Source organism: Struthio camelus, chromosome 1 (genome assembly GCF_040807025.1).
Source record: "Struthio camelus isolate bStrCam1 chromosome 1, bStrCam1.hap1, whole genome shotgun sequence".
NCBI lineage: Eukaryota > Metazoa > Chordata > Aves > Struthioniformes > Struthionidae > Struthio > Struthio camelus.
In genome coordinates this window covers 36,842,183-36,857,601 of record NC_090942.1, presented here as the reverse complement: position 1 = coordinate 36,857,601, position 15,419 = coordinate 36,842,183, and the positions used below count along the sequence as shown (strand labels likewise).

General features: G+C 36.3%; 1 protein-coding gene across 7 annotated transcripts in view; it reads right to left on the bottom strand.

Moving 5' to 3' along the window:
* Window positions 1–15,419, bottom strand: part of SLC16A7 (solute carrier family 16 member 7) — an 89,420-nt gene that overhangs the window by 28,013 nt on the left and 45,988 nt on the right. For 5 of the 7 annotated variants that reach the window (XM_068934211.1, XM_068934201.1, XM_068934191.1 and 2 more), the window contains one exon: window positions 9,129–9,371. In XM_068934211.1, the coding sequence (XP_068790312.1) occupies window positions 9,129–9,342 (214 nt within the window). In that variant the 5' untranslated portion in view covers window positions 9,343–9,371. Of the gene's footprint in view, window positions 1–9,128; window positions 9,372–10,142; window positions 10,222–15,419 lie in introns of all 7 variants that reach the window. The other 2 variants (XM_068934219.1, XM_068934239.1) reach the window with 1 other exon arrangement.

The window sequence follows — 15,419 nt, the reverse complement described above, 5'->3', positions numbered from 1 at the left end:
AAGGTCCTTATTCTAACCATAAGTAATGTCATGCTGTTTCTCACCAGCTTTAAAACTTTATGTTGCTTAATTAAATGTTTCATGATAACAGTTATAGAATCTTGGTTTCCTATGGACTGAATAGTTTTTGTAAAGACAGTCTTTAAATAGACTATCTAGAGGTAAAAACCTCTAGCACTTTGCTGATCTGCTTGCTCCTCTGGAAAACAGAACTATTCTGACTAGGCAAATATTCAGTCACCTAATTTGAGATACACAAAGCTTAATAATGTCACAATAGGCGAGGATTAATTCTGCCTGTTGGGTGTAAGCCAACAGTGCAAATGATTTAGACTAGAACTGCTCTTGAAGCTTTTCTGAATAAAATTTGGCTCCCAAGGACATGAGATTACTCCATCTTCCAGGGAAAGCCAAGTAGGACACCTGCTGTCCTCTGTGGTGCCAACCCTACCGTGATGGCAAAGAGTCCTTGGGAAGTCCTGACACTAAGCCATTCCTAAGAATAAATTATTTTCTCCTATGTAGAAAGTAACAGGAAGATAAAATCTAGGATAAATCTGCAGTTCTGTAAGTGGCAGGTGTAGGACAGAGAAGTTCATTCTTGTAAAAGAAGAAACATTTCCAGTCACATAATTCCTGTTCCTGGAAAGGCAAAGGAGTACTCTCACAGGATGGCAGCATAAGTAAGATCTGTACCATGGCAGAATCGGTACTGCCAGTCGCTACTGATAGGGAAGTGTTTGGGGATTCTGTTACAAAGAGCTTGAAGTGTATTCAACTTTCAAATCACTCACAGAGCAGAAGAAAATATAATAGATCCATAGATTTCGATCAGTTCATAATCAGCTACAAAAGAATTTCAACTTAGACAAACCAGCTCTTCTCCCAGTTGTGTTTTCTTCTTATCTAGTGATGGAATTAGGAGAAATTATGGGTATGAGAGAAGTTATTGCAAGACTTATAAACTAATAGATAGTTTTCAGATTACCAGGAAGTTCTAATGATACCAAAATTTGTACAGCTGAGACAATGCTGCTGAAACGTGGTGGAATTACAACCTTTGCTACACAAAAGGCTAAAAAAAGAAAATCAAGCCTTTACCAGTACAAGCTCAAAATCAGAGGTATTTAGAGGTTTCATTTGTCTCTGTATGCCCAAGTTCCTACTGATTTCAAAGGAAATTTAAGCATTTAAACAGGAATGAAGTACAGAATAACTTTGGGAGTTTCTCTTAATCTTTCCGCACCTCTAAAGACAGGACTTCTTTTCTAATATGTTTTATCCATCCTTTGATCTTAGATTTCAAGGCTTCAGGGGAGAAACATATACTGCATTAGTACAGGGAAACAATCTTGGAGGGTGGCATTACTTAAGATGTGTACAAAACATACATCAGAACTCTTCTTCTAGATTCCTTTAGCAGTCAAAAGACAGAGAAGCCTTTCTAAAACATGATTTACCTGATGCATTTTAGATATTTAACTTAGGAAGGGAAGAATGAGAAATGCCCATTTTTATTGAGCGGCAACAGAAGATGTCTAGACAAGCAGTTTAGACACAGGTGCCTACGCTGCAGAAAACTAAGCAGATGAATCCTATCCCATATAATCACTGTGTACTACTGTTAAAAAGCTGCGAGGGTAGCACTACTTCATTCAAAGTTTTGTAAGAGTCAAAACACTTAATGATAAGTGTCTCAAAGTAGCACACATAGGAAAACAGGGCACGCTAGATGTAGAAGGTATCATTGGAAAAATGTTGCAAGAAGTGTTTGAACTAGGTCAGGAAATCAACATCTAATTTCACAACACGGTGTCCTAGTTTAATCATTCTTTGATTTAGTTGTCTAGCTATAGTAGACACTCATTTGAACAAAAAGTCAGGTAAAATTGCAGTCAAAATGATTAACTGCTTCTTGATAATTAAAAAAAATGCCAAAATTTGCGGAAAAGAAAAGTAAACTTTTCTATTACACTAAAATTTTCAAGGACTTGGATAAATATTAAATTAAATTAAATTTTCAAACATGGATATACCTACTAAAGCTGAATTTGTATTTAATCTTTTGACATCTGCGATTACTGAACTATGAATATTATATGGTTAGATTAATGGGTTGTGACTGATCAAAAAGCTCTTTGTACTGTATATATGTCTATCTATGCATGTCATATGTGATCTCTGAGCGTTTAAAGTATTCACAACAGACACTTTTAAACAACCTCATTCTTTGAATTCTGTAGTTCCACTGGCATAAGCAGAAACCTGTCTCTAAGTCAGTGGCCGATACTGCTCTGTCAACAGCTATATATCTACATATCTTTATGAATCACATTAAAAATCTCAGCTGTTGCCATTTGATTCCAGTTTGGAAATATCTTACAACTATCTTAGTTCAACTCTGTTTCTCTTGAATATACTCTTCAAAACAAACAAGGGAATATTCCTTAGAGATTCCAAAACAATGGACCAGTAAAATTCTATAATAAGTTCTTTGAAAAGTGCTAGGTTTATTATTTCATTTAAAGTGCTGGTATGATTACAATGGTATACACAGCGTGAGTAGATAGACCTTTCCTTCCCCACAGTACTTCTCTGGTATCTGCCTAAATATCTCATGATTCCCAGTTGCGCTAGACCATTGTTTCATTACCTTTGAATTCTGCGACACACACCATGAATACAACCATTGTATGATCCAGTGATATGAAAAACTATATGGGAACTAATCCAACTTGATTAGTATACACAAAATAAGTATCCTTTCGTCAAAGTTTCACAAGCTGAATGAACATATCAAAGGCCTAAGTTTGTCCCTTGATATTCATCTTCAGCAAATTCAAAGCTTTAGTCCCTTAGAAAATACATTTTATGATACATTCTATTTATTATTGTTTGTCTTTGACCCATTACTCAAAAATAAGTGGGAGAGAAAAAAGATTCTTATTTAGGATGAAAAAGCTGTTGATATTGATTACTTTACTTATAGAAATGCCTAACTATAAAAGTAAATTAAGATGAAGACAAATTCTAAGCTTCAAAGAAGAAAAAGGTGCTTAAATAATATTCATTACATAATCCATGTTGCCCGCTTGTGTGTAAATGAGAACTGTTTCAGTAAACGACTTGAGTTAATTTAATTAAAATTGCCAGAAACTTTTCTGTGATATACATCAAATCTTTTCGAACAACCTATGGGTTTGAATGATGAAAGAGCATGGTAGAAGCATGGTGGGAATTCTTTGCCATGTAAGCATTTTTCTGATAATTATTCAAAGTTAACATCAGCATACAATAAAAGATAAAACAAGAATTATTTCTGTCAATGGCAGCATGTCCTTAATTTCGAGACTCGCTTCCCAAGGGTGGCTCAAGAGACCCCATTAAAAATTCACATTTTGTGAAACCTTGACAAAATCAGATCCCAAAAAGGTACTGAATTTTTTACAATTACATCTTATTTGCTTAGCCAAACTTGACAAGTTGCAGAAGAAAAAAACAACCTGAGTGGTTTTTTTTCTTCTGCAACTTGTCATGTTTGGCTACAAACAAAACAAACACAAAAAGACTATCTGAAAATAAATTATAAAAACATCTACAATAAAGGTGTTTTTTGCAACTTTCTTTCCACGTCCATTTTAAGAGTATTTTCTGAGTATTTTTAGGGTAGGCCTGAGTGTTTAAAATAATCATCAGTACCACAGAACACTGCCCTACAAGGTGCAGTTTTATTAAAACTGAAAGGTTTCTAAGTAATGTAAGAAGTGACTGTATTACCCTTCAGAGGCTTTATGAGGCTTTCTTAACATTCAGATCTTCTTTTAAAAACGGAATTATTGTAACTTTGTAATATTTTTGTTACTCTTTATACTTCTTTCCTTGTACTTATCTCCATTTCTTGGTAGGGCTCAGAATGCTCTGTTCTTGTGTCCCCTCATTATAACTTCTTTTTCTTTATCTACAAGTCTCAAATTAACTTGACATAGATGTTTTACATATATTTTAAGCTAAATGTGAAGTATTCCCTCATGCCCACGAGGCATTTGGAAAGTTGATAAGTTCTGCTTTCAAGGACACTCTAAATGAGGTTATTAAAATTCAACACTTTGCATATTCTGATGGAGAAAAACGTTTGTCCCTGACAACAAAGGACACAGGTCAATTCAAGAAAGCTTCTCAATCTCCTTATCCATGTCCACTCAATTCCTTGTGCCAGTACTTGCAAAATCAAAAAAAAAAAAAAGTTTACTGAGGAGGGCGAAAGTGTAGGAGCCTAGGTCCCGTCCAAAAGTAGAAAACCATAGCCATCTGTTGTTTGTGTTATATGGATTTTACAACTGTCATTTCCACTGTGCACTCCATTTCATCTTCACAGCAATATCACTGAAACACCCACTGAGACAAAATCACAAATATTTTGAACATACTGTATGATATGTTATTTTCCAAATTAATATTTGACAAAGTCACAATGAGAACTTGCCCGTAGATTACGTTTGAGTTGTCACCTCAAAAATGCTTTAAGGATCTGCTACTATATGAAAATTGTTAACCTGAAATTTGAATAACTTAGGAAATATAGAAAAAGAGAGAGGAAGCTACTAAATATTGTATTTTTTGACTGTAAGAGTATTTTGAAAAACAGCAATGGTCACTATTTATACTTATTTAGCATCTTTCATCAAAAAGTGTCCCAAAGTGTTTTTAAATGATTTGTTTAGAAAAATCTTACAGAATTTCTCTTTTGAGATTCAGACCAGCAAGACCATCCCACATCTCACAGCTGAGTATGTCTCAAAAGATTAAACAGCTCTCAAGCCAATCTCTGTAACTCAATGTCACACCCAAAAAGTTTGAAATAATATTTTTGAATATTTTTGAAATAAACTAAAACAAACTGAAATTGCCCTTGGAAAAATGATAGAAAATATTTAAAGTAAGAAAGCCAAGTGTTTTTTTTTCCCCTAAGGAAATCTACAAGACAAGGTCATCTCTGTCTGAAATGAACAGACACGTCACATGGCTTTCATGGCTGCCACTAAGGGCGCTAGCAAACTTACACTGAAAGTGAAGAAAATGTTTCTTTACTGGAAATAGATTGAGCTTGGATAAGAACCTTTTTAATCACCCTTAGCTGGTTAATGCTGTGCAAAGTGAAAAGCGAAGTTGTGAAAAAAAGAAGAACAAACTGAAAGAATTTAAAGTCAAATATATTTGGTCTTTTTCTTAAATTCCTTAACTCTTTGGGTGTTAGTGCATATATATGACTTTATAAGGATACGTAGGTATATATTATATATATACCTGTGCATGTATGCATACATTTTATATACATTTGTGTACATCACACACATACACAAACAAAAGCTGCCCTGCCGATTTAGCTCAAATACTTCCATCTTATCCCAACTTCTGTCTTTCAGTAACAAAAGTTTGGTGGTTTCAGCCACGGTCCCTGGTATGCAGAAGTCCACCACAAAACCATCATACTTAATTTAAAAAAATTGACAGTCTCTGCTCAAGAGAGGCAGAAGACTGAGTTGCCATGGAGACTGAACTACTGCTCTTCTCCAGAGGATGATTCCTTCAAGAACTGGCTGAACAGGAGAGGCTGTCCAATACCTGTAACCTTGATCACATCATAGGATTTTGCATTTTGGGATGGCTTTTAAGTAAACTCTGACAAACATCCAGGAGACAAGAGGGGGAAAAAATAGATGTATGGGCCTACTGCTTGAGAAAGCAAAAAACATCACTAACAACAACAACAAAAAAACAGCATGAAAATGCATATTACACTAGATTAAGAGGGGAAAAGAGTTTCATATTGATTTGATTTATCAGATTTGTCACCTCTGCTTAGTGCTTTCCTAACGGAGTGTATGCTGTGCTTGACCTATTTGCTGGAATTAACCAGGACTCCAGGAGACCATATGGATTGCCAGATGGTCTGCTATAATTTAATGTCATTTATTCTAAGTATGAAGTAAGTGATAAACATAATTAACATTCCTTTAGCTCCTTACTGGATGCCTTTTATTAGTTTCCTTTTTCTTTCTTTTTTTTTTTCCAGGCCTTGAAAGATAAGTTAATACCTTGTTACTGAAACACAGATGCCAGCTAATTACTGCAAGAGGCTGCAGCCTCCAAAGCAAAGAGCTCCTGCACAGATTCTAACTTATTCATTGACCCCACTGTGATGATTAATAGGTTGAACGCTAAGCTCTAATGAGGATGACAGATCTTAGATGTTTTCAGGTTACATTAATTAGTAGTATGATGAACAGAGTGTTCATCACAGACATACATATCACGCTTCATTGTAAACAATGCACCTTGTACTCATGATCTTAAAGTGTATTTCATATTGCAGTACATCAAATGCTAAGGAACCCAAACCACCTTCAGACAGTACAAACAATGGAATGATTTCCTTCAGAAATGTTCTTCCTGATCGCTATTTCATATTCTGCCAGTGATTGTCTGAAAGGCCTATTTTTTAGGAAGTGGTTCTAGAGAAGCTATGGCTTCAAAGAATGTTTATGTAAGACAGAGTTGCTCATTCTCAACATTTTAAAACTATGCTTCTATAACAAGATATTTGAACAACTCTGCCTACTGTCCCTGTGCTGACAATCTTTACAGTCAATGGGTAGGGGTTAATATGTCAATAATGAATAGTAAACCATCTTGTAATATTAATGTCAATGTACAGATGAAGTTAGTAAGCTAGTATTCATAACAGTGAAAGAAGTATTAGAGAAAAGGCAGAAGTACTGAGTGCTTCGTATTTTAAATTAAGTGTTGTGCACATTGGAATCAGTATATAAAAATGACCACAGCTGATCACCCTCTTGTTATTATCTATACGGTTAATAAAACTTGGATGAACTTTGAGATGACAGAAATGACATGAATTGAATGTTATTTAAAGATGAAAATAAAAGAATAGCAGCTGTGTTACAAATAAAATCTTCCTTTATAAAATTTAGCTATGATTAGAAAAAGTATTTAAAAAGAGTCAAGGTCAAAAGTCATAAACCAAGAAATGGGGAAATAAAATGACACTTTTTAACATCTGTACTCCTTCCTTATTTCAAACAGGCCCAGAACTCATTTGGGGGCCTCCATAGGTACCCATGTTCGCTCTACAGTACAAATATGGGCACTACATATGCATCCTGAAGAAGCAGCTCCTGAAGAGGGGACATGAATGTGACATGCTTTCCATGTGCAGGGCTGCCATGAGGACTACCTTTGGAGGGCTTGCAGATAGGCTGTCCAGATATGCCTGGCATGACAGCAATCAAGTATGCTTGGGCACATGAAGGACACATATTCCAAAGGGAAACACATTTCCAAGCTCACATTATCCATAAAAGCATTCTAGTTTGAGGGTGACATGGCCATAACACAGTACAAATACATCTGCTCTTTTTGGATGTATCACCAGATTACTTCTTCACTTGGTGAATTTTCTAATGACTGTTGCTGCTTCTACAAAATCCTTTATGATTCTCTGCTAGCATATGAATAAGAATGGAATAAAAATATCTGAACAGCAAGTTCTTATTGAAATTGACACCACTTATGTCCTCTTTATAGGGTCTCTGTCTCTGCTAACATAAATTACTTTATCAGCTGGTAAAATCACAAAGAGTTTTCATTAGTTTGCTTCCAGTATCACTGACAACAAGATTTTATAACAAGATTTTAAAACTTATTTCCATACAAATAGGTACTTACAACAGGTACTTACAGGGAGCAACTCAGGTAGCCTGAATCCCCTTTTTTATGCACCTATCTCTCTTCACTTACGCCTAGAGGAGCAAGGGTCATTCAGGTGTCAAAACTTAGGTAAGTTGAAATCAAGGGAAAGAGTTTACTATGCCAAAGACTTTGTGCTTCATTTAATAGAATGATTAAGTTTACTGCACCTGACATTACTGTACTTTACTATTATACAGATAACCCTTCTGAAAAATATTGGTGATCCTCTTTAATGATTAAAGATACTGCACCTGACTGTGCTATTGCATAGTGTTTTCAGAACATATACAGTGTGTATCTCTGTGTGTGTGTGTGTGTGTGTGTGTGTGTGTGTGTGAGAGATCATCATTGCCAACATTTTGAGATGTTCCAAGTGGGTAACATAACTTTCAAAGAAAGTTTCTCATAACTTTCAAAGACAGGTCATTAAAGGACAGTGTCAGATGTACTGCTGGAAATAACCTCCTATTCAGACCTCTGGACCACCTGCAAAACTGGTTTTCCTAAGTAGCAGCTAGCTCCTATTAGTACTTTACAAAATATCCCAAAAGAGTGCAGGAACAAAGCATAATTTAACAATTAGTCCTTGAGAAATATAAAAGATGCCATGGTAGGTTTTGCACTTAGTACTTTAAAATAGCTTTATGCTTTAAAATACTTTTTCATCTGTCTTGATCTTTACTAGCTTCCTCACAAGAATAAAATTGTCTGAGAATATTTGCTCACTGTTCATTTCAACCTCAAGAAGTCGATTGTCTATAACTCAGTTGTTATACAGATGGCATACATGAAATGTGGCTGTCAATCTAAACAGAAAGTAACCATGGGATTTTATCTTAGAACAAGTAAGGACAAGATATGAAGCACCTGCCTATAGAGGATTACCTGTGGCAAACTAGAGGACCTTCGCTGTCATAATAATAATTTTCTGTATTTAAACTACAACATGTGATCTATTGAGAGACCTGGCTGAGGCAGTGGAAACTGAGGAAATGTGCCCCTAGTCCTAGGAGAAGCTACTTGGACATTGCTTTGTTGGAAAACGTGGTTCTCAGAAACTGTCAATTTAGGTCAAAATTACAAAATAGAATTAGGTACAAACAAACAAATTAGAAAAACAAAAAGATGGAAGGGGAAAATGAATAGAAAGAGATATTAAAAAAATTAAAAGGGAAAGTAAACGCTGCTTTAGTGACGACGTGGTTACCAAAATTCTGTAGTAAACTATGATACAACAAGAAAGTGTGTAGTTAGGTAAATTCATCAGGTAATAATGAAAAATCAAGTAATAATTAACTTTAACTGCTTTAAGACCATACAAACAACTATGGTTTCTACCAATTTCATGAATGTCTTACCTCCTGCATACATGACAGCCAACATTATTGATGATATCCAAGCTATCTCACTATATGATGTGTGGAAGATTTCCTGTATTTCTTTGAAGAATACTGTGATGGCTTTGGGGAATGCATAGGAAAATCCGATGGAGATAAAAGCCCCAAAGACCACAACCCATCCCCAGCCTCCATCTGGGGGTGGGTACTGTGGCGCTGTTACTGCTGGTGGCATTTTCGGTCTATGTCTCCTTTCCAAAGAGGCTGAAAAAGAAGAGCAGAAATAGTGTTTCAAATAATATTCCTTTTGTCTTTATCAAACTGCTGTATCCAGTCACCATCCTCATGGATTACAAAGAATCCTCAGAGCACAGAACCAGCTCCCAGCGTATGTGGGACCATAGAGTGTGAATACATGTCCATAGAAACAAAATCTGCCCACAAAAAGCTTATGTGGCAAGAATCCTTCCAGTGTCCTGTTCTATATGTTATAATTATTACAGATCGCTGACCTCAGTCACTGAAGTTGTGTTTTGCAGTTAGTCACTTACTGGAAAGCGGCACATTTGTGTGTGTAAATTTATGCAGCTCTATTCAATGTGGATTTAGCACAGGTATGAAACAGAAAAAAGCTGGAAAACAGCCTTGTAGTAAATAATGACAAAAAGTTACAATATACTATTCCTAAATGTCATTTTACTAGCAACATTTACAAGTACTTCAGTAAAATCATTAGCAAGGAAATCCTGACACAGTGTTTTATCACATGCTATCAGTATGCCGTTGAAAGCTCTTTCTTTTCTCATGAGAACATTTAAAAAACAAGTTTTGAACTGGGATTTAAAATTCCCTGTCTATCCATAATAAAATATATATAAAATATTACAATTCCATACTGTACACATATTTTTAAAATATCAGTCCGCATATTAGCTTATGTTGATATTGCTTGTTGGAAAAAGATGGAGGCTGATAGTACTATTTTTACTCCATTTTCACATGTTAAATGACATCAGGAAATCATTCACTAATTACCTCACAAACTTTCCACAGCTCTCTTCTAGTTTATAATTCACTATGGCAGAGGCCTCCAAAATGGTATCTTACAGGCGTCCTGAGAATCAAGAAATTCAGAGAGCTCAAGAAACCACAGGTAATTCACATAAAACTCCTGAAATCCTGAAATGAGTTTTATACTTTTATTATTATTCCGATATCTAAAAACTTAAGCTTACTACATTCTGCATTACCTTTCTAGAAAAAGGTAGTAGTGAGAATCCACTTGGCAATGCTGAGATTTTTCCACTATAAAATCTTCTTATTCTTAGAATACAAAGCTGGAGTCCACCTGTGTTTTCTTCTGTGTGTTCCAGCCTGCACAGGCAGTATGAACTGGAAATTCCACCCTTCTCTCCGTTTCTTTCACGAGCTTTTTTCACAACTTATTGCACTCAACTGGCCTCCTGTTAGACCAGTACCCAAAGTGGCGGACCGTAACAGTACGTAGATTTCCATTATGGTTATGACTACCATTGAATCTCCATATCATTTTCCAAGCCACTTATGGCACATTCCAATTTGTTGTAGCAAACTGCGTTAGCAGTGCGAGTGATATGATTGCCTTAAAAAAAACCTAAAAAACCAACTGTGTCAGCTTATATTAATCCCTCAGGAGAGTGTCTGGAGTACTCTCAGAGTAAAAGAGATGGAGTACTGCATAAATTATATGTCACAGAACTAGAAAAGTGTTGCTTTTAAGGTTATCTATCACTAGGCTAGCCTTGTGATAGAAACCCACTGTATTTCTGATTCTCTGCTTTACTGAAGCTGATTGTAAGCACCACCTTTATAACAGAAGAACTCGAGGGCGGGGGGCGGAGGTAAATAAACCACAAAGACATCTAGCTTCTATGCAAGGTTAAAAAAGCCCAGAAAATTTGGCTTCTGTATGACATCATACAGATTTGCTGCTGGCAGCAATAGGTATCTGTTGCTTAGTACATAGAGTACATAAATCTTCTCATATCCATGTCCAGAAAGAACCCCTGGCATGTATTCTGCTCCTGCTTATCCTACTCTCAGCTTAATATTAGTTCATTGACGTACATCAGTGAGGGAAAATCTGGGCCTGTCACTGGAAGAAGGTGAACGAGAAGAGACAAATTCTGGTTGCTGAGACTTCCTTTGGCAAAGCAGTTAAATCTTGGTTTGTCTTTGCTGAATAAGGACCCATTTGTAAGAGTGTCTCAAAAAGCCTATTGTACCTTATACACACATACTGAATATTAATCGCCTTCACAAGCACAACTACACAGATTGCCATGAAAAGTGGAACACTTCTATGGGTTAATCAAGTGATGGTGAGCAACAGTTTTCTACTGTCCCAGAAAGCAGTTGTTTCGTTCATCTGAGAAAACTTTTGGCTATTTCTTTAAAATATGTTAACTGTTATTTCCCCATATTTCAAAGATTTGAACATAACATTTTTCATAGTCATATGACAACACTTTTATCCTTACTATAAATTTTATTAAAGCCACACAGTATCATTTCCATAAAAATGGAAAGTGATTATCAATTTATTGAAAAAGTACTCCATTTCCCAAAAAATAATATACAACCATTTTGAAAAATCACTACCACCACATTAGTCATAAGACAGTTCTTGAAGGAGTAAAACATCAGCTCTTTAGAAAGACCCCATTACAATCCTTTCCTCGTGGGAGCAGAACAGGCTGTTACATTTCAATGCTTTCCTCCCTTTAAATGCTTCACAGTAAATTCAGGCCGCATTAGGGAAAAGAGCAAAGGGGCATTGACTGCTCCTGCGCTTCAGTCTCTACAAACTGGTGCAAGGCCCACTGCATAACCAGCTTGTAGCACTGCTACAGCAAAAGATTTTGTGTTAACTTGCATTAGATGTTACACTGTCACAAAGAAGAGTCTGGATCATCATATCTCACACTTCCTGTTGATCCTACACAGTACAGTTAATAATAGCTTCCCTGATATTCCTTTATGATCTGGACAGCCAATTTTAGCTCCAGTTAATAAAAGGTGAAAAGGAAAAAAATAAATAAATACAGGTTTGCACTGAGAGGAGCAAAATACTCATTATGCCAGGAATGTCAGCTCCAACATCTCAAACATGCCACACCTGCTCAGGAGCTAAAAGCAACTCTTTCCTATTAAATCGTCACTTAGTCTCTCTGAAACTGAAGTCCTCCCAGAGCCATGTAGCACAATAACACCCCTAGCTCTAGTCTGAGCCTAACCTGCAACTAGCGTTTTAAATGAGTGGATATAAATGCTGACAAGGGAAGAGATGGGAGAGAGAGGAATGAAGCACTGACAAGCAAAATGTCTTTTCAGAGCTCTCAGAGCATATCATGAGTGAAGAGAGAAAGGAATATAGTAAAAGATATAGAAACAGGCATATGTGAGCAAGGGCCCAATTTTGATTTGAAGGGCATAATGCCAGAGGCGAGGGGGGAAAAAAAAAAGGCAGCATTTGTATAAATAAAGGTCACCACCAGTATGTTTAGTCAGTCATGTGAGCTCCATCATGTGCTTAGTGCTAGAAAGCGAGTACTGCTCATACCTATGCTTTTATAGGCAAGTAATGGGTGAAGAATGCTGCTTGCCATCCACATGGACAAGAAACAGGGCAGTAGTGACTGAAGCTCTTCCTGAGTGAAGCCATCAATCTCAGTTCTCCCTGTCAGCTACAGAGAGGTTGCTCAGCTTTTCCATACCCTGCATCAGCCTGTGCACAAGGATTCTTTCTCTTAAGCTCCTTCTAGTTCCCCTGCATAAATCTCATTTATGTAAGCAGTGTACAAGAGCACAGCTTGCTGTAATGGGAGCTGCATGTATCTGCTAACAAACAGCAGGAAAGAAACATGGTAAGAGGACATTTTGAAAAATGTAATATGCAATATTTTTATTATATAGATTTCTGCTTGCACAGTGGAATGAAAGAGAGGAATGAAGAAAGAAGTAAAGAAAAAATAAAAGAAAAAAGGAAAGATAAAAAAGAAAGAAAAAGACTGAAAAAAAGAGAGAGAGAGGCTGGAACAACAAGGTCAAACTAAGAGCAAGTGCTATAGACAAATGATATATCTTGATAACATGCACCGCAGACTTCAGTCAGTCATGATGAACCTGTTCAGCTTGCTCTTGTACCAATACTCCCTCAATATTCTGGAGTTGCCATTGCCAGCTGCCAGAATCAGCTGCAAATAGAACAGCTTGTCAAAGAATATTCTGAAAAGGCGTTAGCTTTTTCTCACGTTTACGGATACTCTGATTTTACCAGGAGTTTTATTTTTGTATTTCTACAAACATTAGAGTAAATGTTTTCTATCCTACTTGCATTGCATCTGCCTTGTCCTCAGTGTGCCCATGAACCCTTGACTCAGCAGCCATTAGTCTACAGCGTAAAAGAGCTGGTATGTGGAAAATCTGTCTGTAGTTGCTTTAGAACAGTAGGAATATTTGGCATGCGCGCAGTGTATTCCAGATCCACATAGCAAGTCAAGGACAACAAAGAGCTTGGCAAACTGGAACGAATTTTGCCTCATAATATCCCTGTAGGGTGATTCAGAATTATCATCCACTTTCAGACACGGGAAATAAGTATAATAAAAGGTTAAATAACTTGACTAAGTCTTGTAGCAAAACAGTGGCAGAGCTGGGATGTGGACTAGTGTCTAAGTAAACTGTGAATCATGACTGAGATTTTTAAGTACATGTGAGTTTTAGGAGCTCATTAACTAACAAATGCAGATTAATTGTACTGTTTAATACTGGAGTTAGAAGCACTGGTGGGGTAGAATTTTTTGCTTTATAGGTTTGAATAGTTATGCTGCTCTACCTTAACTCTAATGAATATTAATTGCTCTATTTGAAATCAATGACTTTGTGATTGCATAAGCAAAACAATGAGCTATATAAGAATTAAATTTCTTGAAATATAGAAGAACCTACAAGCAGCAAAAATTTAAATTTTCCTCTTTTTTATGAACAGCTCTTTAACAAGTTCCAGGCAGGATATCATTATAGTAGATATCACCAAATAGTATTGCATCCTGTACTTTTACTAGCTATTCTCATTATCCTGTAAGCAGCAGTCAGTATTTGAAGAAAAAAATATCTTATTAGTTGGGTGAGATGGGTTTGTTCTGACAAAGGGATTTTGTTGTGGGGAAAGAGAGGATGCAGAAAGTCTCTGACTGAAGGGATTAGGAGAGCTTGTTCTCTGCTCTGATCTCTACTCAGTTGCAAGGCACAGTAGCTCCTAATGAGCACTGGCATCCAGCCTTAAGGAACCAGGTAATTTTCCTATAAAAAAGGATGATAGGCTACATTTTGTCTGAATGTCTGTATTCAGAGACTGAGGTGTATGTGGTAAGTGAAACCCAGGTGTATTAAAGATATACTCAGAATCTGATTTTATTGCATCTTTGCCGCTAGAGTCTAACCTGCAGGATAAACATACCCTCTCTGAGAACAAAGCTGGCAAAACGTGTCCGGGCTATGTAGCGTTTCAGAAAGCCATGAGTCTTTGTAAAGCTTCTCCAACTTGCTCTGGATCGACAGGACTGTGTCTGTGAATGCTTTCCAGATTTGTATGTGACAATAAAATATATGACAAATATAGCATATTATATTAATTTATATTTATAGGCCTTATGTTATGATTTAATATTTTTGATAGAAGTCTAAGCAAATTTAAAAAACAACAAAAAATTCATTAGTTTTACTTAATTTTAAAGCCTATTTCACTTCAGTCTTTCATAGCACAACGTCAAACAGTACTAACATATTTTACCATAAGTATTTTAAGTATAAATTTATATGTTATTGAGAAAAGACAAAGATAAAAGGTTTTGTTTGTTTGTTTGTTTGTTTGTTTTGGCCTGAAGAGGGGATGAAGGCACTGGTTCTAAAATTCCCATCTTTGAAACAAACACAGAGTTATTCAACCCATCAATAAGTCATAGTTAAGAATCAATATTGTAATACACCTCTCATTCCACGGAAGCAGTAACAAGACAAGTAGGCACTTGAAAACAGTGTGGGAAATTAAAATCTCCTCACGCACCCAAAGCAGGCATATTAATATCATTCTTCCAAATGCCTCGAAGGTTAGCAGAGGCAGGCTCCATAGAGCAGGGCAGAAGGAAGGGAAAGGCACATGTGGTAAAACAAAAATAAAAGAATAATCAAAATCCCTTCCTTTCTTCTTATGGTTGGTGCTGTAACTGGCTGGTGCTTAGTCACAGCATTAGCTGTGTAGATAATTGTGTG